At 28.4% G+C, this 23,368-nt stretch overlaps 1 protein-coding gene across 8 annotated transcripts in view; it reads left to right on the top strand.

Annotated features, from left to right (window-relative positions):
* The window catches only part of Sec16 (endoplasmic reticulum export factor secretory 16), a 156,680-nt gene that overhangs the window by 91,560 nt on the left and 41,752 nt on the right, over positions 1–23,368 (top strand). For all 8 annotated transcript variants that reach the window (XM_075370741.1, XM_075370735.1, XM_075370736.1 and 5 more), the window contains 6 exons: positions 355–444; positions 1,680–1,782; positions 3,966–4,276; positions 10,861–11,034; positions 17,534–17,855; positions 22,126–22,269. In XM_075370741.1, coding sequence (XP_075226856.1) covers positions 355–444; positions 1,680–1,782; positions 3,966–4,276; positions 10,861–11,034; positions 17,534–17,855; positions 22,126–22,269 — 1,144 coding nt within the window. The remainder of the gene's footprint in view (positions 1–354; positions 445–1,679; positions 1,783–3,965; positions 4,277–10,860; positions 11,035–17,533; positions 17,856–22,125; positions 22,270–23,368) is intronic.

Genomic DNA, 23,368 nt, shown 5'->3' with positions numbered 1-23,368 from the left:
TAACAGAGAACTTATATGATTTTGCAATTAATAATGAAGAAAGAACTTTAGGGACTCAATAATAGACATGTAACAAGCAACATGGAAATCACATATGTTGTTGTGATATCATTATGAAGTAATATTTTCCTCCATAAGTTAAATGTCGTTGAGGGAACTGAATTCAGTATCTCTTTTATAAATGAATTTTGTAATTTTTCTAGTGGTATTTGTTTTGCAACTAATAACTTAATATTGTAAACAATACTTTTTGGCAAATTAATAACTGAAAGCTGTTAAAAGATTATATTTATATATAACATAAAGGCTATTTCTATATTTAAATTTATATTTTTACTTTTGTTTTGTTTTTAGGAAACAAATTTGCAGACATCTAGTATGAGTCATGGAATTTCTACATCAACCGTTTCTACTTCCGCTGCTGATCCACCCCCAATTAACCAGGTATATTAAGTATTGCGTATGATTTTACTATTTGTTAGTAGAGTAATCTGTTGATGAAGTAGATTAGCTGTGCTGACTATTATACATGGTCTTAGATTCAACCTCTAGTATGGCTCTAGATTTTTTATGGATAAATAAAGTTTACCAAAATAAATTTGATATATCAGGTAGAAAATAAAATATTACATCATGAACCTCTATGTTCAGAAAAAGGTAACAGTTAGAATTTTTAAGAACATTAATTGTTTGTTTAAATAATAATATAAACTAACATTGTAATTAATATTAAACCACATTATGACAGAATTTGGCAAGAAAATGAATGTTACAAAAATAAACATAATTTGTTGAGAGATAATTCAATGAATGTTTTTCTCTAAAGAAGGAAGAATTGAACAAGTAAAACAGTAGAGGAATTTAGTAAATACTAAAAATTTATAGAAGTGAAAATGAAAGAAAGACAAGAATAGCAATAGCTAAGGCAGAAAGAAACAGGCAGATAGAGTTGAACTTGAAGAAGCTTCTTGTAAATTATTATGTTTGGAATGTATTGTATAGATATGAAACAAAGATATTAGGAAACAGGAAAAATGGATGTTTGAAATGTGAGCGAGAATATTATATATTTTTTAATCTAATGGGATAATTAAAATACATTTTTAAATATTTGTTTTGTATAGGATTAATTAGTTTAAAAAATGTAAAATCTTACTGATAAGATACATAATTTTCATTAACTTTGGCATTAAAAACTGAGCTAACTAACAGAGAAAGATCAACTCCTCTTTCTTTCTTTCTTTCTTCTGGCTGTTGTTTTTCCTCTTGCTTGTCATTCTTGACTTCAGGTATATTTGTAGTTTGGCTGCTCCTTATTTAAATTTACAAAGTTTTTGTGCTGCATTGAGATCTGTTTTCGAGTATGTTAAGATAATTTTATTAATAAGAGTATTTCTATGTTTATGAAAGAGTAAAATTTAAGTAGTTGGGATTTTTAAAGAATATTTGAGTGGGGTTTACAGTTTTTTGGCTAAACAATAAAAAAAGTTGACTTTTATTTTTGTTGTATAGAATTTACATATAATTTAAAAGAAAATACTAATAATAACATCCTTAAGAAATAGCAAGAATTTTTAACTTCTTAATTTATAAATTAGGATTAAACAATAATGTTTGTTTATCAGAAAAATCTGTAGTTGTTGATCTATATTTAAAATAAATTTTATTTCTTTTATCAGGTTGTTGGAGGTTATAACCAAGATCAAATGTATTATGATAATAGTCTTCATGCTTGGAATCAGCCTGAAATGCAGAATTTAGACTCGATGCATTATCATTCAGGTTAGTGTAGAAAATAAAAGGGTTGTTTTGTTGTACTGAAAAATTTAGCAACAGTTACAATGCTAGAAATTTGGGATAGGGACATAATTTTATTTTATAAATTGAGAAAAAAAACTGTTAATTATCGGGATAGATATTCTGCCTTAAGATCATTCCAGAAATATCTGGATAGATTTGGTAAATCCTCTTCTGATCTCAGAGACATAGTTGAACCTTTCTCCACAGGTTTGGTTTTAACAGTTGTAAAATAGGCCTGAATTAAATGAAATATTCTAGAAATGTAGGTTAAGTCTAATTATATAAGTTTCACTGTACAGTCTGTTATAATAATCCATAAGTAGATGATTTGTGTAATTGTTTAAAAAAGATTCATTGTGAAAAAGCAAGTCATATTTGAAGTGACACTTTAATTTAATGGGAAGGAAATTTTTAAGCTCCTGAAGAAAAAGTTTATAACTCTTTAATTTTTATAAATTAAATCATCATAATTCTACAGAAAATTGAGCACTGACAGAACTATAATTTCAAAACCTACTTTTTGCTTTTAATTAAATATTATAGTATAGACTGATTTATTCACATTATGCAAATAATAATTACTGTTATATGTTTTAGTCTTCTAAGGTGATTTTGTTAATTGAAATAAATTATACAAAAAAGCAAAAAGTAACAGTATATTATTTTATTTTTAAAAATTTTCCAAAGCTGGCTGCATGTGGTGTGTGGGGATACAATTATGTACACCTAACTGAAATTCATAAACTAATGATAATGTGGATTCAGAATGATCCAGGCTTATAGGGATGGGGACAAAACTACTGTAAGAGCTTTTTAATGGGGAATAGATCATGCACATCTTTTTCATATGTTATTCAGAGCTTCTGATCAGTATAAATTAAAAAAAAAAAAAATTACTATTTATTGCAACCTTTTTATATAAAGGTTGCATTGCTCAATCGTGCATTCAGTTGAGCTATGTGATACATGCATCTACACAATCACACGCAATATTACATATTGTATATTTTTATTAGGTTAGATTATTTTATGTATGTTACTAAGCACAACTTTGGACTATTCTGGGTACCAAAGTACAATATTTTCCATACAGACATGCTTACCCAAACATTATCTAAGTATTTTCTTTAGCCATCATTGGGACTATGGTACAGACCAAACAATCATGGCATGCGATGTCTGTGATGCTGGTTATGATCATCTGAACAAAGTTGTCAGAAGATGTCTAGGGGTGAATAACTACCTCTGAGATCTCTTGGGGCAGATCCCTGTCCCCAAGAGATTAACATTTTTTAAAACTCACAGGATCCCGACAAGTTTAAGGCATGGGTCAGCAATGGGATACTGTGATAATACTTTGAAGTGGGCCTATCATCCCATATTGTAGAGGGGGTTTCAGTGGATAGGCCCACAAGGGAAAATCCCACACTGCTAGGGGTATGAAACCACTTGGTACTTACAAAAGGTTTCCCCTCCTCCAAAAAAAAAACCTAGCCATAATAATGTAATTCCTTATTCTTTTATATTTTTTTATGATTTTAGTATTGCAGTCATAGAGAAGTGATTCTTCTTATTGTGGATTTAGTAATTCAAATTTTCAACATAAAAAAAGAAAATGATTAATAATAAAATTAAACATTTCATTTGTACATACTGTTAGAAAATAATTAATGCATGACAATATATCTTACTTATTGCAGTGTTAATTTTAATTTTTTGTTTTATTAGATTAGTAAATTGGCTCGCCGGGCTGGTCTAGTGGTTAACTTGTTAACCAAAACTATCTCAAATCAGTTGTTTATCAGCTATTTTCAGCAAAGTTGAAAATCAGCAGTATTCCAATCAGTTGTTTAACAGCTGAAGTTGTTGAAGGTTGTGAGGTCCAAATCCTAGTAAAAATTAGTTGCTTTTATGTGGATTTGAATACTAGATAGTAGGTTGGTGTACTTTGGTGGTTAGGGTCAAGGGTTCAATTAACCACAAATCTGAGGAATGGTCAACCTGAATCTGTACAAGACTACACTTCATTTAAATCTTATACATATCCTCATTTCACTGGTCCATGAGGTGGTTGCTTATTGTTCATTGATTGAACAGATTTCAAGTACACATTAAGAAAATAACAAAAATTATTAAACTGTAATTATGGTAATTTTTTCTTATAGGTTTTTCATCTGGTCCAAATATTGAAATAGTTGATGATCCTTATCAGCAACAGCAACAACAGATGCATCAAAAACAAATGAATTCACTACCAAACTCTGTAAATGGAACTATAATGAATACCGAATATAATAGTATGTCATCAACATTACAGCAACAATCACTACAAAATCCAACTGCTGTATCATGGGAACCAAATATGTATACTACAAATAGTTGGCAAGAACAACAGTCCCAGCATCAGCAGCAACCTCAAGCACCATCCCTTCCTCCAGTTACAACTGGTATTAGTACTACAACTTCTTCACCACAGGTTTGTCTTTCATACTCGACTTGTTAATGATTTGTTTTTTCTAATGAAATACAGGCATTTTAAATATCTGATGAATAATAAATAATAAACAATAAACAGTGTTGTGAACTATTTATTATTCTCATTTGCCATTTGTCATCATACATATGATAAAATACTATCTCTTACTTTTCATGATTACTTATACATCTAACTTTCTATAAATATACCTTTAAAATCTATATATGTCTGACTATTTTGTCAGGCTGATTAATGTAAATCAGCCTATGTCATAAAAGAGCCTTTTTTGTTTAAAAATGTGACATAACTTCCATGAGTTTGATTTAAGTTTAATAAGCATACTGGTATTTGGAATTCTTTTTTTTTACTTATACCTTAACTCTTATAAGCATACATAATTATTTTATTATATGTATTTATATATATTTTACTGGTGCCGTAACATACATTTTTTAAATTTAATATAAAATATTCAGTGTTTTTTTAATTGCTAATTTATTAGATCAACCAGGTATTAAATATTATTATGTTTTAAATACTATTATTTTCAGGAAATTACCAAGTTGAAAGACTGGCTGTGGTCTTTACTTGTTGATGTATTATGTTATTCTGTATTTTTATGTATTATTGAAAACGTACCTTATACTTATTGAAATATTTGATGTACACAGTATGTCCCGTAAGTCAATAATTATTTAAAATTCAATTTTGTGCATATTACATTTTTAAATTTCAGCTTAGGAAATTAATTATGACCCTTTTACCCTGTTAAAATTGAGGGAAGAAGTAATTCACATTAAGTGAGATGAGCAATTTTAAATGGGAACTGTACCCTTTTTTATGTAATTTTAGCCATTTTGATGAAATGAAGGTATTATAGGTATCTCTGATAATTCAAATCAAAAGGCCAGTCCTTTAAACACTTATTCACCAACACTCTTCTTCAGTTACCATTATTTTGTAATAATTTTACAAAAATAATTTTTTTACTTAAATTTTTTGTTTATTTTTTTCAGAATAAAAATTAGGCAAATGTGAATTATAGAACTTGAAATGTCTTTAAGACTTATTTTAAAAGAAACTTAATAAATATATGTATAATAATTAACTAATGTAGTCCAGGAAAACATAACTCAGATTATTTTTTCATTGTAAGTGAAGAAATTAAAAATTAATTTGAACTTATTTATTATTAAATTTGATTATCAATTTAGTAATATAAATAACTAAATAATAATTAAAAAAATGAAATTCATTCACAAAATCCAGATTAATATTGATCAAAATGAAGTTGTCTGTTTTGGAAATGTAGGTCCAGTTTCTTTTGCATTTTAAACTATTGAACTGTGGTTTTTGAAATAAAAAACATCTTTCAGTATTATGTCACAGTTGATAATAATTATTTATAGAAATACAACAGTTGTGTGTTACAATGTTACAGTACTGCATGCTAATCTTTAGTTAATAAAGCAGTGTTATTCTCTCCTGCATGTATCCAGTGTCTGTGGATAGCATGAATGTTTTTAAATTCTGGATTAAAATGATTGTTTCATTCATTTAGTTAACTGCGGATTACCTGAATTGTACCGTGTAACTGTTTTTTTAATCATATCAGAAGTAAGAATTTAATTTTTTTAACTAATAGTATGTACTACTTTATCATGATGGGAACGTATTATAAAATTTAATCCACTGTTTTAGAAGCCAGCTAGGCAAGTGATATAGTCATTTTAAAAAAATTTTTTAAACAATGTTTTGTTCTTTTTTTTGTTAATGCTGCTTCCTTTGGATAATTGTAATTGTACTGTTGATGATAATTTGAACATGATCACTTGATTATGGTGCTGATAATTGATTTTGGCTACGATTCTGATGATATGATGTCGATGCAGACAGCTACTCCTAAACCAGATAATGCTTCTTCTGTAAGTAACAGATTGCCTGGTGTATCCCAGTTTGTAAGGTTAACTACTACTTCTACTACTACTACTACTGATGGAATTAGTTACAATAAATGTCAAACAGGGACTGATCCTCTGGCAGTCGCTTTGGCAGTTGTACGTCGTACAGTTCCAGCTATAGCAACACATAGGCATTCGAATACAAAAATTATATTTGGTGGAACATATCCCATTGATCAGCCAATCTCTTTGTCAAATAAATTTACTAGTAGACGTCTTATTCAGTAATAGTTTATAATTGTGACCTGTGTGTAATAGGAATTGATTTTATAAAACTGAATTTGATTCTGTATTAAGAAATTTAAGTTTTTTTAAAATAATTTTTAGTTTAAGATTTTAAGTACTGTTAATGCTGGTATATATATTTTTTAATTAAATGTTTACGGAAGAAAAAAAAATTGTACACCAAAATTAATTTACAAATCGTTAATTATTACATTATTTATTTATTTCTCACCAATTAGTAAATGAATTTTTAGAGACTATCTCACTGAATGATTGTAATTTTAAAAAGAATAATAAATCTAATTCTGAAGTTATTGTTTTTTAATAAACTTATTTGTCTGAACATTATTCTCTTAAGTTTTTCCACTTCTAAATTACTATAAATTTGTAATATAAGATTTTTTCTGTTTTACTTCTTTCTATTTTTAATCAGTACCGGTCTCTGTATGACCATTGATATCTCATTTCTTTTTTTTCCCAGTACGTTTTCCTTTTGTTTAAGTGATCTTGTCTTTGCTAGGTTCATTCTATTCTTGTATTTTTCTTGAGGAATCCTTCAGATGTGAATTTTTGTTTGAAAATGTCTGGCTGAGATTTTGTGTGTTTCTAATTTTGGATCTTTTAAATTTTTGAACTGTTTGGTATGTTGTTTCCTCGATCAAATCTTTCCTTGGTTAGTCTGTTTTTATCTGTTCTCAGTTTCCAACCACCTGCTTTTTCTAGTTTTCTTTTCCATATCTTATTTCTTTTACTATTAATGTGAATTAATGTTTTCCTGCTGCATTTTCTATACTAAAATTATTTTCCTGTACAGCACTTCCAGTTTGCACTTGTATAATCTTCAGTATGTAACATGTAGCTATTTTTTCAAGAAAATACTAATAGAAACTCTAGCAAAGACACTTTTAAGACATACTGTTCTTGTAATAGGGGAAAATTTATTTGAGTGCAAATTTACGTTCCCACTATTATTACTTTTTCTAGTCACCAGGAATTGGCACAAAAAGAACTTTTTTAATAAAATCTTAGCTGGCTTATTTTATAGTGGAGTACATAATAGTCTAAAAATATTGAAAAAATTGACATTGTGCTGGGTACATCCTTTAAGCCAAGCTGGCAGTTGGGAACGTTTTCATAAGTTGAAAAGTTAGGAGCACAAACCAATTTTTAAAATGATTTTATATCTTGCTTGATATTTAAGAAACAAAATTGTTTATGTTGGCAATAGTTAATTACCTAAGATTTTTACAGATTTCAGTCAAACAATTGAATTGATGTTTATCTAGAACTCTATAATGACTATGTGTTAAATAATAGTTTCTCATTAGTATTTTAATATCAAAGTGATATGTGCTTTACAAACTTTTCTGATTTATCTACTAATCATAGTATAAATTATTACTGTGCGTACATTATAGATTTTGTGAGAGAAGAGATTTGAAGAATGGGCAGTGCAGGTATTACAGTTTGTAGTGATTTTATGAGTGAGATTAATGCCAATTATTATAATAACGTACCTGTTTTATTAGTTTTATCATAAATTGTAATTAATTACATTAAGTTATTGTAAGTGTAACTATAAGAAAAATAAGCAATAAATTTGTTTTTACGTAGCAACTCTTTTGTATAATTTTTTTTTTAATTTATGAACAAGGTGCATTCAGTTTTTATACTAAATGTTTATATAATTTATATTGATAAATAATTTATGATTATTGCTTGTAATCCAAGAACTTTGAAAATGGATTTTAGCTATCTTTGCAGATTAAAATTAGTGTACGTAAAAATTCCTTTTCCATAAAGTATTGTCTCTACAAAATTTTTTTTAATTCACTGTTTTATTAACAAAAAAACTTTGTTTGTTTTCAAACTCATGGCTTAGATAAAACAGTTATTTTTAGCGTTAAAGAAAAATGATGTCGAAAAGGTTATTTTTGTTGGAAGTCAGCAATCTTGACTTCCATCAATGATGTTTGGAACATGAAAATTTAGGAAAAAATAATCTGAAAGGTGAAGTTTATTATATCATTCATATTTGTTGTTTATTGTCTAGTATGAAAAGTTATCTCACCAGAATATGGCAAAGAGTAGGTAGTAAACTAGCTAGTAGTAAAAATATATTAAAAATATTCACAAACTTAATGCAGAAAATCAACATTTAAAAAATTCAACTGATTGAAAAAATGTGAGAAACTTGTTTTTATTATAAAAAATGAAATTATTTCTTTCTGTAAGATTTTCTTTCTTATTTTTTCAATAAGATTTTTATTTAATAAGATTGTTAAAAATTAAGTGATGAGTTTCGAAAACAGTGTTGATGAAAATGAGAGATCATAAACCAAAGATTGATTATTGTAGGTGATATTGTTTTTGGAAAACGTAACATCAATTGTTATTTAATTTTGTAAAGATAGAGCAGCCTTGTAGTAAGTAAAAATACTTTTTTAAAAAGTATGAAAATGATAATACTATGCTTTCTCTAGTTCAGAATTTCCACTTAAAATTTTTAAGTTATCTGAGGTGTTCATTAATATATTTATTGGTTCAGATTAAGTAAGCATGATGATTAAGTAAGCTTTTTCTCATACAATTTTGTGAACAAGTATTAGTTAAGGAAAAGTAGTATTACTACTACTGTAGTATTTGATACTCAAGAGTTCTACAGGTATTATTGTATTAAATAATGACTGGTACAATTAATTATTAGTCTTCATTCAAAGTTTTAATGTATATCAAAGATATCTGGAACCAAAAGTACCTTAATATAATTAGGTAGGCTGAGGTAAACGAGTGAACTGTAAAACACTTTATGAATTTTTTTTTTATGTCATGCGTTATAAAATTTATTATTGATAAGGAAAAATCTGTGAAAAATTATGATATGAAGTGAAAATTTTTTTACTGGTCGTGAATGTTGTAAATATTTTGATTAATTTAAATACTCAGTTTTAAAATTTAGTTCTTTGTTGCCCATAGTCTTTGTCCTGGGGTTTGAAGAAAAAAGTTAGATGTACATTATTATAATATATTCTAGAGCTAGATAATGTTTCTTTTTGCAGAACATAAGTCACTACAAATGTATTGAATGATAATGAAGATCATTCATTATATAATGCATCCTGTGAGGTTATTGGAAATTGCAGTCAGTTTGCAAGTAGGTTTACTAAAAGGGTGCTGTGGAAGAATTATGAGGTTATAAAAATTGGGTAAAGGATTATGATAATTGTAAAATTGGATTCAGTGAAGGATGAATTTACAAACAGGTAAAATATGTAAATTTTGAGGATTGCTAATTATTTTGTTATTATCTTTGAAAGTGAAACAAAGAGGGTTTTGAACATCTTGTGTTCAAGTGAAGAATTAAGATTGCGACTAAAAATTATAATGCAAAATGAAAATTACACTTAAAATTATAGGGTCTTGGCACTCATTAAAAAAAATTTGCATAATAAAACATGAAAATTTCTAAGAAGTTGGATCAGAAAGGAATATGCATTTAGTTAACATAGAATAAAATGATATATAATTAAAGAGGAATCTGTGAATAGAATTTCAAGAACATCAGTTTGAAAAAAAAAATTACGTGTCAGTAGTACTATATCAGTCAAAAAAGGTTTGTTTTCTTCATGAAAAAGCTGCCTATTTCAAGGTTAATGCAACATAGTAGCTGTTGTGAAACAATGATGTTGACAGGATTCAGGTGGGATTTCAGATCTGAATGTTATTAAATGTTTCAGGATTGTTCTAAAGAATGCTATCGAATCTCTTATGATTTCAAAATGTGACAACCAATATTCTTAACATGTCACAGTGATGGACAAACCTTATAATAATGTTAATACAAGTTGAATATGAAGATATGGCTATTCTTAAAACAAATTAGGTAGTTACCAAAATGATTATAAATCATTTTTTTGTAACGGTAAAGAAAAAATATAGTGTAGAGATTATATCTAAAAACTAATTAATAGTAGACCTACTCAAGCAGCTGTGAAAAATATTTGCATTAAATATTTCATAAAAAGTCATTCTAGGAGCCAAGTTAACTTAACTTACACCATATTTACTTTTTTCTGCTTATTAATTTTTCTCTGTTGTGAGCACTGGCTGTGCATTACTGTTTCAAAGGACTTAATAAGGGACCAAGAAAATAACTATAGTAGACACTATAATCCACTGAATCTAGTTAACATTGTAAACAGGAAACAGGTTGTTGTATGCGTATAAAAAATGTTATTAAAGTTAAACTTACTAGGTGGCATTCACATGTAGCTTTCCATTTTATTGACAGACCCCTAGGAAAAGATTATGGACAACATGATATAGAATCTAAATGATTTAGCTGGTAGCAGTAGATAATCATGGATGGTAACTGTTGTGTATTATTTATGTTTACAGGATCAGCAGAAACCATCTCCCGAAAAGAAACCAAGTAAAGAAGAAAGTTCAAACCGAAGATCGGGGAAAAAAAATAAAGAACAGTCATCAAGTGGTTGGTTTGGTGGCATTTTTGAAAAAATTGCATTAAGGCCTAAAAATCAAATGAAGTTACCAGATGATAAAAATCCTACGGTAATTATTTATTAATATCTTTTTTTTTTAAGAATATTATGCTTTATATTTTACAACAGAGAAATATGTGTCATAAACAATTTTGTGTAACTAGAAAAGAATAATGTATGTATTTTTAAATAGGAATATTATTGGAAAAAAATTTCCTCTTAGCTTATATACTCACTGGTGGGGTGATTGTTAAAATTTCCATCATTCTGTTCTTGTGTTGTTTTTTAGGATTTAATATTAAACATAACATTAAATGTCTACTAATATACTAATATTTTCATTTAAATTTAAGTATAGTTGAACAGTCCTGTCTGTTTTATCAGTATTAAAGATCAAATTTATGGATCCATTTTTTTAAACTTACTTATGAGACTGCCATTTAACTTAACTCATATTTTGATCTTTTTATAAGAGTTGGTTAATATTCTGTTTTCTGATTAAAAAGCAATTTACTCATTTTTTCATAAATAAAAATTATTAAAAGATTTGTGTGATTTTTATACACGGTTTCTGATTCATTCATTCTTACTTTAATATTAAAATCTGGTAAAAAAAAATTATATATATATATATATATATATATATTACATGAAATTTAAACTACCAAAACACAGTAAATTGTTAAGTTAAACTTACCATATTAATTCCAAGAATCGATTTTTGCAGGATCCTGCATCTTCAGTTAGTATTTTAATTCTATAATTACATTAAAATAAATTATTTTTTTTTTGTGAGTTAGGAATATATCAAAATTGTTATCTTTATAAGTTTTATGAGAGTGCGCTGATTCTGCTGTCCAGAACTGGAATCCTGTTATATTACATAATTATAATTGGCATTTTCATCAGTATTTCTAAATTTCTAAAACAGTAAGTTTCAACATATTCAGAATTCCTAAATTATAAAAACAATTTATTTTAATATAATTATAGAATAAAATATCAACTGAAGATGCAAGATCCCATAAAAATTGATTTTTGAAATTAATATGGTAAGTTTAACTATCTATTTATTGTGTTTTGGCGGTTTAAATTTCATGTAATATTAAATTTTATTAGCACAGTGGTCCAATATAATATCTTAATGAATTATTTGAATTTTCAAAAAAAAATTATTTCCCATTATTCCCCTCTAGGAAAGCCTGTGAACTTCAGCCAATCATGGCTTTATCTCCTTCTTCTCTTTTCTTCTCACAACCTCTTCATTTGTTCACTATGTTTCTTCTTCCTCTCCTCCGTCCATCTTCTTCCTGTTGTTTCTCTTTTCTGCTCTTGTTCATTTTCTTATTTTTAATTTCATCCCTAAATTTCCTTTTGTACTTAATTTCTTCATCTGAGGTGTTCAACCGTTCCAGGTCGTCTCATGTTTCTTTCAACCAAATGGACTTTATTTTGATGATGTTGAAAATTTCCTTAGTGACTCTAGCTTCACTCATCCTGTATAAGTGTTTCTAAAATTGTAGACAGTTTTCCTAAACTTTTCGGTGATGGAGTCTGTTTTCATATAACTCCTTTGTGGGTTGTTTGATCCAAGTTCCGTGTGTGAGGACTGCACCATGGATTTTCCTGAGGATTTTCCATTCTTACTTCTTGATTTCATGAATTTTGGTCATTCCTCTGATTACTGTGGTTTCTGCTGTATACAAGGCCTCCAGCGGGACAACTGTCCTGTAATATCTATAACCATTATAAATTTTGACTAAAACAGGCTCATAGCAATTAATTAAGTTGGTTATTTTGTTTTATTATATACTTTTTATTTTGGGGTATGTCGATGGACGATTAAAAATGTGAGGTTAAATGGATTTATTCAGAGAAGGCTGATTGTGGATAGTCACAGCATAATTAGATAAGAATTAACTATTTTTTGATGACTCAATTCTTACTGTACATTCTTGCTAAAAATAAATTTTATCATAGTGTGACATCGTGCTCGAAATGGGAACAAAATTTTCCCACAGAAAGTGTTACGTTAGTGTGCGTACATGCACTCACATAGACTGAGTCCAATGATAAGACAGTTCATATTTAGATTCATCAGTGTGAATTTCAATACAGTGATTTTGTTCATAAAATGTTGTTTAGAAATCTTCAAAAAATTTACAATTTGTTTTATTCTTCTTTTATCTATAAGTTTGACCTTTTTTGAAATATGTTGCAAAAGACAAAATCTTTTTATGGTGATAATTTTTTTTCATCTGTAAAGTTTTGACAAGCTATCTTACTTGGCTTGAAGTTTGTTTATTTTGTGAAAAATAAAGTTGATATTCATATCATTAAAATTTTTTTTTGTAACAAATGTGCTGTGAACTGAACTGATTCGCGATCGGCTATCATCGATATTGTAATACAATAACTTATTTGTCCATTAAAGAAGATACAGGTATGAGAAACTTTACTATTAAAGGCCTCTCTGCAATAATATTTCAATGGATCCATTGCAATAGTACTAATCCGTCGACTATTTAATAAAGAACTATTAAAACTGATACTTGTGATAATGATGAATTATATTCAAAATTACAACTAGAATTAATTTCGGATTGGCCAATTCCATATTAGTATAGGTATTAATAAAACAACTATGTATATCAGAATCTTTTTTCTTTTCTTTTTTTAATAATTTGACACCTTATAATTTCTATCAAAACAAATATGTGTGTGTCTGCTGAGCTCTGTTTATGGTTTCTTTAAAATAACAGTATTTAACTGATTTAAACATTTTATTTTATTTTGTAAGATGATTTGTGAAATTCTAATATGCGAATATCAAAGTTCAAGAGTAGATAAGTAATAAGGGTTCTATGAGTTTTAAGTAAATTAATAATGGGTGTTCTCTGAGTTGAACATACATTAAGTAAAAGAGTTTGTTTTATACGTTCTTTTTATGTGTTTATTATTTTTTATTTTTTTTATATATAAATAGTTTGTTTCATAAAAAATAAATAATGTATAATGGTAAATAACTTATAGCTCTAGCTAAGTTGCAGTTTTATGTTAGAATTTTCAATTTTTCATTATTATTTAATTTTATTTAAAGGATAACTAAGGTATTAAATATAAATTTCTGATTTTAATTGAATGATTAATTTTGAAACTCCTTTACTCATGTTTACACTAAATCTGATCTATCTGACAGTAGAGTATTCCAATTAGATTTTAAAGAGAGCAATCTTAGGATATAAACTTATCAAGCAGCATAGTCTTCGTACATTGTTTCATAAATGCCAACATTAGTAAATTCATTTTGTTTTTTGTTTGTTTTTTTTTGGTGTAGAAATAAAAGCTTACATGTTGTAGTTTCGCATTGTGATACACAGCCCCTTTGTTATAATGATTCCATGTAAGCTTGTATGCCTTTTGTATATATATATATATATATGTGCATGCCTTTTATGCATATAAAATATTGTGCTTTTTCTTCTAACAACTGTTAGTAGAAACATACTGAAACTCCAGTTTATTAACTTTTGTTTATAATTTTGCATGAGTAGATTAAATAATCTACAGCCTCTGTCAAGGATAATGTCTATTTTTTTGTGTGATGTAGTAGAATAGTTCTCTAAACTTTTAAATGGCAACATTTGCAGTTTATCTTTTTATGGTCATTGTTTGATTTAAAAATTAAAATAACAATAAGACACCTAAAAATATTTTTAATTCAGTTGAATTGATGTCACTAAGTTCCGGGAGGCTTACCCATAAATACTAACTCATAAGAGTTAACTTTCTTTCTTAATGATACTAGAGTGATTATATCTTCAGAAAAAAAATTAGAATAGATGCCCTGACAGGCGCATCTTTTTTTATAATTTTTTAATTAATTAATATTACAAGGTATGTAATATAGATTGCATTACATACATATAAGGCACTAGTGAGTACCTATGTGCAGGAATCTTAACATGCGTGCTGGGAGATCTTAACTCCATATAAATTAATTTTTCCATAATATTTACATGTTTTGTTAGAATGATCAAATGTTTTCATGCTTTTTCATCTTTATCACTATCTTTATCTTCACCCTCATGCTGTGTTGACTGTCTATAGTATTGTCCTCATCAATATTTATGTCACTTCACTGAACTCTCGAAGTCTTGTTGAGGATTTTTTATTACTATGTTCACAAAAGTCTGTATTCTCTAAATTAATTTTTTTGTTTATGAAAACCTAATATACAAAAATTATAAATACTCTATGTTAAGAATAGATGTTATGTAAATGGTGATATGACATCTGTCAGAATTTCCTTATAAAATTTATAAATTTATTTTTGTCAAGAACCAAAAGCAGAAAACGGATCACATATACACTTTACCCTTCATAAGTCTTAAGAAAAAATGTAACATGTTGAGGAGAATTTGTCAAAAATTAAGGGTTGTCTCACAGACCTTATATTACCATTATCAGTTCAGGGTTAAAGCAAAAACAAAGCAGTCCAAAAATTCATGCCTTATAAATTTTGAATATAAAGTGTTATTAAACAATACACAGTTTATGAGACAACAGGGTGTTTATTTTAAATTAAGAATGATATTTTGTGGTTAAATTTTGACAAAGATTAATAGGGAAAATTTCTAATTTTAGGTTAAACCACTTAAACGTAAAATTTAACCTTAAATTAAAACTTAAACCTTAAACTTAAAAGTAAATTTAAATGTTTTAAATTTAAATCAGTTTTTTATTACATTTCCTAATCTTGCAGGGTGTTCGAGAATTATCTGAAAAACCTTGATATTGAGTAAATAGTCTCTTTATTAATTTATAAAAATGGTTGTTCAGAAACATTACTACTGAAATTTTTTTGACCTGTAATCAAAGACATTTCAATGTGTGCCTCATTATTAATTCGCAAAATATCCAATCGGTAATCAATTTCATGCCATGTTTGTTGTAATATCTATGATTGAATGCGTATGCAATCCTCTTCTTAAGGTCATCCGTATTCACTACATGAGTTTTGTTTACATTAATCTTGATGAAACCCCATAGGAAGAAATCACATGTAGTTATATTCGGTGATCAAGGTGGCCAAGCAATCGGTCCATCATGTCCAGTCCAGCAATTTGGGAATGTGTTGTTGAGGGATTCATGCACTAATAAACCTCGATGTGGCAGAGCTCCATCTTGTTGAATATGATTTTGGGTTGTAACTCTCAAACCCTTCTAACAAATCCAGATAGATATTCGTGTTAACTGTCACTTTTGCAAAGAAAAAAGATCCAATCACACGATCGTGAAACAGTATGCACCAAACATTTATTTTTAGGCTATCTCTAATATGATCAAGTGTAACATGTGGGTTCTCTGATCCCTATATTTTAATGCTCTGAGTGTTCACTTTATGTAGCCTCGTCTAAGAACATAAATTTTTTAAGGCAACATTCATCATTTTCAATTCTTTAATTATTTCCATAGCAAATTCCTTTCTAGCAGTGTGATCTTGAGGTTTAATGTGCTGCAATATTTGTAATTTATAAGGATGCAATTTTAGTAGTTTCTTCAAAATATCGTGAATGGTAGATCGCAGAAAATTAACTCACGTGCTGCACTCCGAGTTGACTTTCCAGGGCTGTGAACAAGACTGACAAATGATGATCTCCATTTTTTCATCTGATGCTCTAGGCTTGCCTACACCCTTCTTATGTTCAACACTGCAAGTTTCTTTAAATTTATCATACCATGATTGAACACTTGTTTTAGAGGGTGGCTCTAAGTTATACTGCGTTCTAAAATTGTGATGAACTTGTGTGTTTGATTCTGTTTCAATAAACCACTCTACTTGTTGTGCTCTCATCTGTGGATTCATGGGCAACTTATGTATGCGGTTATTAATGCAATCACAACACTATCCTGTATTTGCCAATGGAAACTAATGAGTTACCTGTTAAAGAGAGCCCAAACATTCATTAACAGGATTATTTATTTTTTCAAATAAGACATCAGAGTTATTCAGATAATCTTTTTCTTGGACACCCAGTATTTCTTTCATGTTCATTATTGTTCACTTAATAAATAACCCTTTTTATAAATTTAAATCTTTATGAGTATGCATTTTGGAATGTGCTTTAATAGCTAAGTATGTATTTACAAAAACATAATTTCTTAAACGTGTTCAGGTGTACAGTTTTATGTTTTAGTTCTGTTCTACTACTACTACTACTACTACTACTACTACTACATTTCATTGGATTACACTGTGGAAGAATACAATACTTTAGTACACAGAAATGATTACATTTTGGTTTAACTTAAAACCAGTAAAAATATTATGTTTTCAGACCATATGATTAGATCAGATTACAAACAAGAATTATTCCTTACCTTAGCTTTGTAGATTAATGAATTTAGTTTGCAGTTAGACTTTGTATTATTACAGAATCAATCCTATTTTATGTAACTTAATGCAATATTTAATATTACTCATTACCATTGTCATACTGTGTTTTCTGAAACATCCTCTTCACTTATAAAAATACCCTAATTATGTTTGTTTGTTTTTTTTTCAGATTGTATGGGATGAGAAGAAAGGTAGATGGGTAGACAAGAATGCTGATGAAGAAGATGAATCAATGAGTGTTAAACCACCACCAAAAGCTTCAGAATTACCTGGATTCCCAAGTTCTGTACCAGGATCAGCTCCTGTACCACCAGCATTAGCTCCTACTCCAGCACCTGGACCTGCACTCGTTAATTCTTCTACATTAGACAGTACTATCCCTACTGCAGCACCTGCAGCTGCATCAACACCTACAAATGTACAAAGTGGAGTGCCTACTGCTGCACCTTCTACTAACTCTGTTAATATGTATAAAATGCAAAGAGGAAGAGGTACTTACAGTTACCTCTTGGTAACATTGTATTTTTTTGTAAAAATTATTTTTTTTAATCTCTAATTCTTAAATTAAGAATATTCTTAATAATCCTTATATTAAGATGTTTATGTGTTTGCTTGTCCATGCATTGACTTTTGAAATGTGAGTTTTCTGAACGGAACTTAATTTTTTGTGGAATTTGTTGCCAACGCCTTTACTGAATGTTATGTACTTTCCTATAGTTTTTGGTATCACATCGATCCAACGGCTATCATAGTCCAGTTCCCTGTCGTCATACTGGTTAAGTTGTGGATGAATACAGGGGCGCAGTACTGTGTTGTTCTCAAGTGATAATTGTTGCAAAGTGCTGCTCTGTATCTACCGGTAAAGTGACAGTGGTCTCTCACCTTTTTAGCTTGAGAACTGAATTGTATCTTACACATCTCGCAGTTATTGGCTGTGTTGTATCTTGACTCATCTTTGCGTGCATACACCATTTTTTCATTCTGTTTCAGTTTGTCTGCCACTTTTGATGCTATTTTGAGTAATTGTAGTTCTACACTTACTTGTTAGTGTAGTGCCATGGATGATGTCACATTGCCTTAACCTGTGTTCCACCTGGCCCTAATAAAATACGAGGTTTAGATCACTCAGAGTGGCGGGGGTGAAATCCCACCATGACATAGTGCACATACTTCTTACATACAGTTGGTTAGATAAAAGAAATTATCTTAAGACAGAAAGAAATAACTTTGAATTGATCAAACAGGTATCTTCTCCTATGAAAAAATGTAAGGGAGAGGATACTTTTTTAGTGTTATAATAAAAACTTTCACTGAAAAGTTTTAGTAGATTAAAATTTTTAAAACTTATTATATATTGGTACCTTAATCATTATTCAACCATGAAGTTTCTGTCAATAATGCAAATATCTTTAAGATAAATTTATACTGTCAAGGGGGACTTGTCTAAAACAACAACAATCTGTATTTTTTTACTTTCATTCTTAAAACACTATGAAATATTTATTTTATATTTTCTTAAATTTATTTATTAATTCTTCATTATAATTTTTCTATATCTTATTTTCCCAGTATTGATTGCCTAAAATTGTCTTCTTTGTTACATTTTATGTAAACATTTTTTTTTTAAATGTTTTTAAACTGTTTTCATTTTCCAGTTTATTGCAATTACTGTTTAATATAATGTTTAGCCAGCATGAGAATAGAGTTTTAGTATTAGTCATGTGGCGGGAAGTAGCAGTCCCATTTCTCTCTCTCTCTCCCACACACACATATCTAATACCCACATTAAAAACATTTTTTGTGATCAACAACTTTGGTTTACTGCTTTATTATTTAAATATTTCATTACTTTTGATCAATACATGTTCTGATAACATGTAATAATATATATGCCTAAATAGTATATATAAGAAATGTTGAATTTTCTGATAGAATAAAAAAATTACACATAAATATATATTAAAATGCATTTTGTAAATTCATTAAATATCATATACAGCATATTCGGGATATTAATATGTATGTATAAATGCCAAAATAATAAATTAAAACTATGTAACAGATACTGGCTAGTGATTAATGTCTTAACTGATTTATATTATACATACATAGAATTGTTTGAATGACTAATAAATAACAATAAAAATGACATGTCTAATAGTAATAACAAATATACTCCTGCAGTACAGAAATAAACAGTTCAATTTATTTCCGATTGCATACAGTTTACATTTAGTATAGTGCAGTACAGTTTACATTTGCTATTTATGTACAGTTTTAATAAGAAAACAAATTTTTTTTAGTTGTGATTTGTTGTTTGGGTTTAGGACTACTGTCAAATTTCTGTTTAATTTTATAAGACTGTATTCAATTCGTTTTTTTTTTTATATTATAGCCTATTTGAAAAATGTCTCTTCATAAAAAAGGCACTACTCTACGTATCCCTGAAAGAAATGTTATTTCCTGGGTAATTAAAATGTACAGTGAAAAAGCTAAAAACAACAAACTTTCTTTACCGCTAAAAAAGGCTTCTATAAGAACAGGTAATTGTTCATGTGTTTCAGCAGGAACAACATTGGGTGACTATCACAATCAGATGAACACTACAAATTTTGAAAAGTGGGTTTCTGAGAAGCTAATAATGAACTTAACTCCAAATTCAGTTGCAGTATTGGACACTGCGCCATACCACAATACACAAGTACATAAGGCACCCACCAAGAGTTTGCTGAAGTGAGATATGATCTTGTGGTTAGAAAAGAAAAATGTTGTATATATATGATTCGAAAATGAGAAAAGTTGATTTGTTTAAATTAATTGAAAAACACAAACCCGAAAAACAGATGAAAATTGACGAATTACTGCAGAAGTATGGACACAAAGTTCTGCAGCTTTCCTCCTTATGTGTATGTGCTGAACGCCATTGAATTGGCACAGACTAAGGTGAAATGACTGGTATGAGATCATAATATCACGGCTAATTTAAATCTAGCTGAATTACAAGAAGTAACTAATAATGCAATGATGAGTGTGACATAGGATGACTGGGAAGTTTACATAAAACACATAATAAAAGTAGAAGAAGAAACTGGTAAAAAGATGGAATTTTAGGAGATACAGTGGATTCTATTATAATCAATATTGGTGAAGAAGATTCAACACAAGTGATTACAGTGCTGATGAGACATCATGTGAAGATTCAGATTCAGATCTAGCATCACCCTTGGTTGACTAAACATTTTTTATGTTTCGTTTTAAGCTAAAATTCAGTTTGCTTGTAATTACATTTATAATTTTATTACTTGAAATACTACAAATGTGTTAATAAGCTGAACTCTGTAAACTAACAAATTAGTTCCTTAATTAGAGAATATTCTTTTATCAGAAATTTGTTTTGTGAACTGTGAATATTTAGACTTACTGATTCTGCAAAGATAAGAAACTGATTAAATTTGTTGAATTTGCTGATTTCAAAAGTCATTATTTATATTTAAATTATTTTATTTCAACTAACGATGTCATTAAATTTTATTTAGTAATGCTTTAAATTTTTATGTAATTAAATATGTAAAATGTATTTCATGTGTTATTATAATAATTTATGTAAATACAAATAAATTTTTTAATTGAAAAAATTAAATTAAATTTAAAAAATGGCTAACATACAGAAATTAATAAATAATAGCTGTCTGTTTTGAATTATTATTATTGGATAATGTTTTCAGCTTGGATAGTAGCTTGTCGCTACTGCATACTTAAGAGCTTTATTCTTGTCGGTGAATATTGGTTCTTTCTTTGTGATTAGAAAGTATTCCTATTTTCACAAGATCTTATTTTTCTCAAGATTTTAAAACGTTGTTTGCTCTCTTTTGTATATAGGGTATATCTTGTGTTTGTACCCTAGATGTACCTTACAAAATTGATTTTTTTTTTTTTTTTTGTCTGAGCAATATTAGACATTGAGAAAGGTATTATTTATTTAATTTCTTAAAAAGGAGTGATGGAATGAATTCCAAGTTTAGAAGTTTTGGGAAAAAATAAAATAATGATTGTATAACCACAGTAAAGTTATTAAAGTTGCATGGTTGAAAATGAACCAGTTTTCCCCATAATTATCTTCATTTATCTTCCCAATTTCACTTGTCTCAGCATCAAAAGCTTTTCCATCTTTGTAAAAACTTATTTAGTTTTTTTTATAACCATTGTATTTTTTTTTAGGCAGTAGTCAATTTTTTATTGTTTAATGTATTCATCTTAAGTAAAATATAAGAATATTGTCGCTTTGGTTATTAATTATGACTATTGATTCTTGGAGATTCATAAGTCACTTGTTTACATACTGTTATTGTGTATTAGAAAACCTTTTTAAAAGTTGGCTTTTTTGTACTGTGGATAATAAAATGAAGAAATGAGAAAGTTTGAATGAGTTATTAAGTTAGATTTGTGGGTACATACTAAATCCACCCTAGCCTATTATCTTAATAATATGCCTGATGATAAATATCTGCAGATTTTAAAGTTTCTTTTGTATGGTTTCCAGAGTTTTATTTCCATCTTGGTGGAAAGAAATCAAGTGTGATTGTACTTATAAGATTTTCAGGAAGTTCAAGTGAAATGATGGTTAGATTTTGATTTCTGCCTTACTATTTAACAAATGTTACTCTGGCTTTTTACATAATTGTTTATGAGTGGAAGTTAATTTCTTATTCATTTTATTTATTCTTTAGCATAGTTCAGTGATTATTTTTTCTTTTTTTTTAGGAATGAAGGCAAATTATATTGATGTGATGAATCCAAACACTACAAAGAAAACAGCTACTTCATCAGCTGCACCACCTCCGCCTTTATTAGACCCAGTTCCTGCTGCAATGGCCCCTGTTAATAACTTTTTCATACCTGCGCCAGGTATATTTTACTTTAAATAAATAATAAGATTTATATCCATAATTACTGATTTATTATTATTATTAATAATTAAATTAAGATAAAATGTATTATTTCAGTGTAAAAATTGAAACCGTTTTCCTTAATACTAATGTTGGGTTAATCGTAATTTCTTTCAAATGTTGATAAATTATCAAAAAATTTGATATATCTGATATAAACAAGAACAAAATTTTACTCATTCAGTTTTTCTTAGATATTGTTAGATCATATCTCACTTTAAATGATTCACAACTCAATTTTCTCCTCTATATTTTGGTTAACTGTAACTTTTATAAATATAATCCACTAGCTAATAATATGTTAGATATTTTAAATATTCTTTTCATATTTGGATTTTCATATATACACACATGCACACACAGAACAATATTTATTTGAATGACAATAACGATTGATAGCATATCTCTTCACTTTACTAGTGTATCTTTGCTCATACACTATTCTCTCTCTGTTTTTTGTATGTTCATTATAGTTCTGTGCTGTGAAGCACTCACTTATTTACATGTTCATAGAATATTTATTTCTTTTTGTAATTCGTCATGTAAGTTATTTGTCTTGATTATAACAGAATGCACTTTCCATATACACAGTAGGTCTGAAAAGTTCCTTAACTAAATTTCTGTAGTTGATACAAGTAGCGCCATGTTTCGGACAACCAAGGAACTATGTAGTATGATGTCTATCAAGTGTGTGTAAAAAATTTCATCATTCCAGTCTCGAGTTATATTCGGCCACGTACATTGGATTCATGTGACCTTATCTGAGCTCATGACATGAAACAGAGAAGCGTGATAAAATTTTGTGTTCAACTTCAAAAATCTTTCGTTGAAACTTATCCTATGATACAGCAGGCATTCAGTGATGAAGCCGTATTTTGTACAACATAGATGTGGTAGAAGCGGGTTAAAGACGGTAGAGAGTCGTTGAATAATGACGAATGAAGTGGGAGGCCGTCAATAGCTTTTCACGATGGAAACATTGCAAAAGTGTGTGCACTCCTGCTCGAACAACCTATCTTACCCTTTGGGCTATAGCAGAAGAGCTGCGGTAAAGACAC

Source organism: Lycorma delicatula, chromosome 7 (assembly GCF_047948215.1).
Source record: "Lycorma delicatula isolate Av1 chromosome 7, ASM4794821v1, whole genome shotgun sequence".
Classification (NCBI taxonomy): domain Eukaryota; kingdom Metazoa; phylum Arthropoda; class Insecta; order Hemiptera; family Fulgoridae; genus Lycorma; species Lycorma delicatula.
This window is presented reverse-complemented; position numbering and strand designations above follow the sequence as displayed.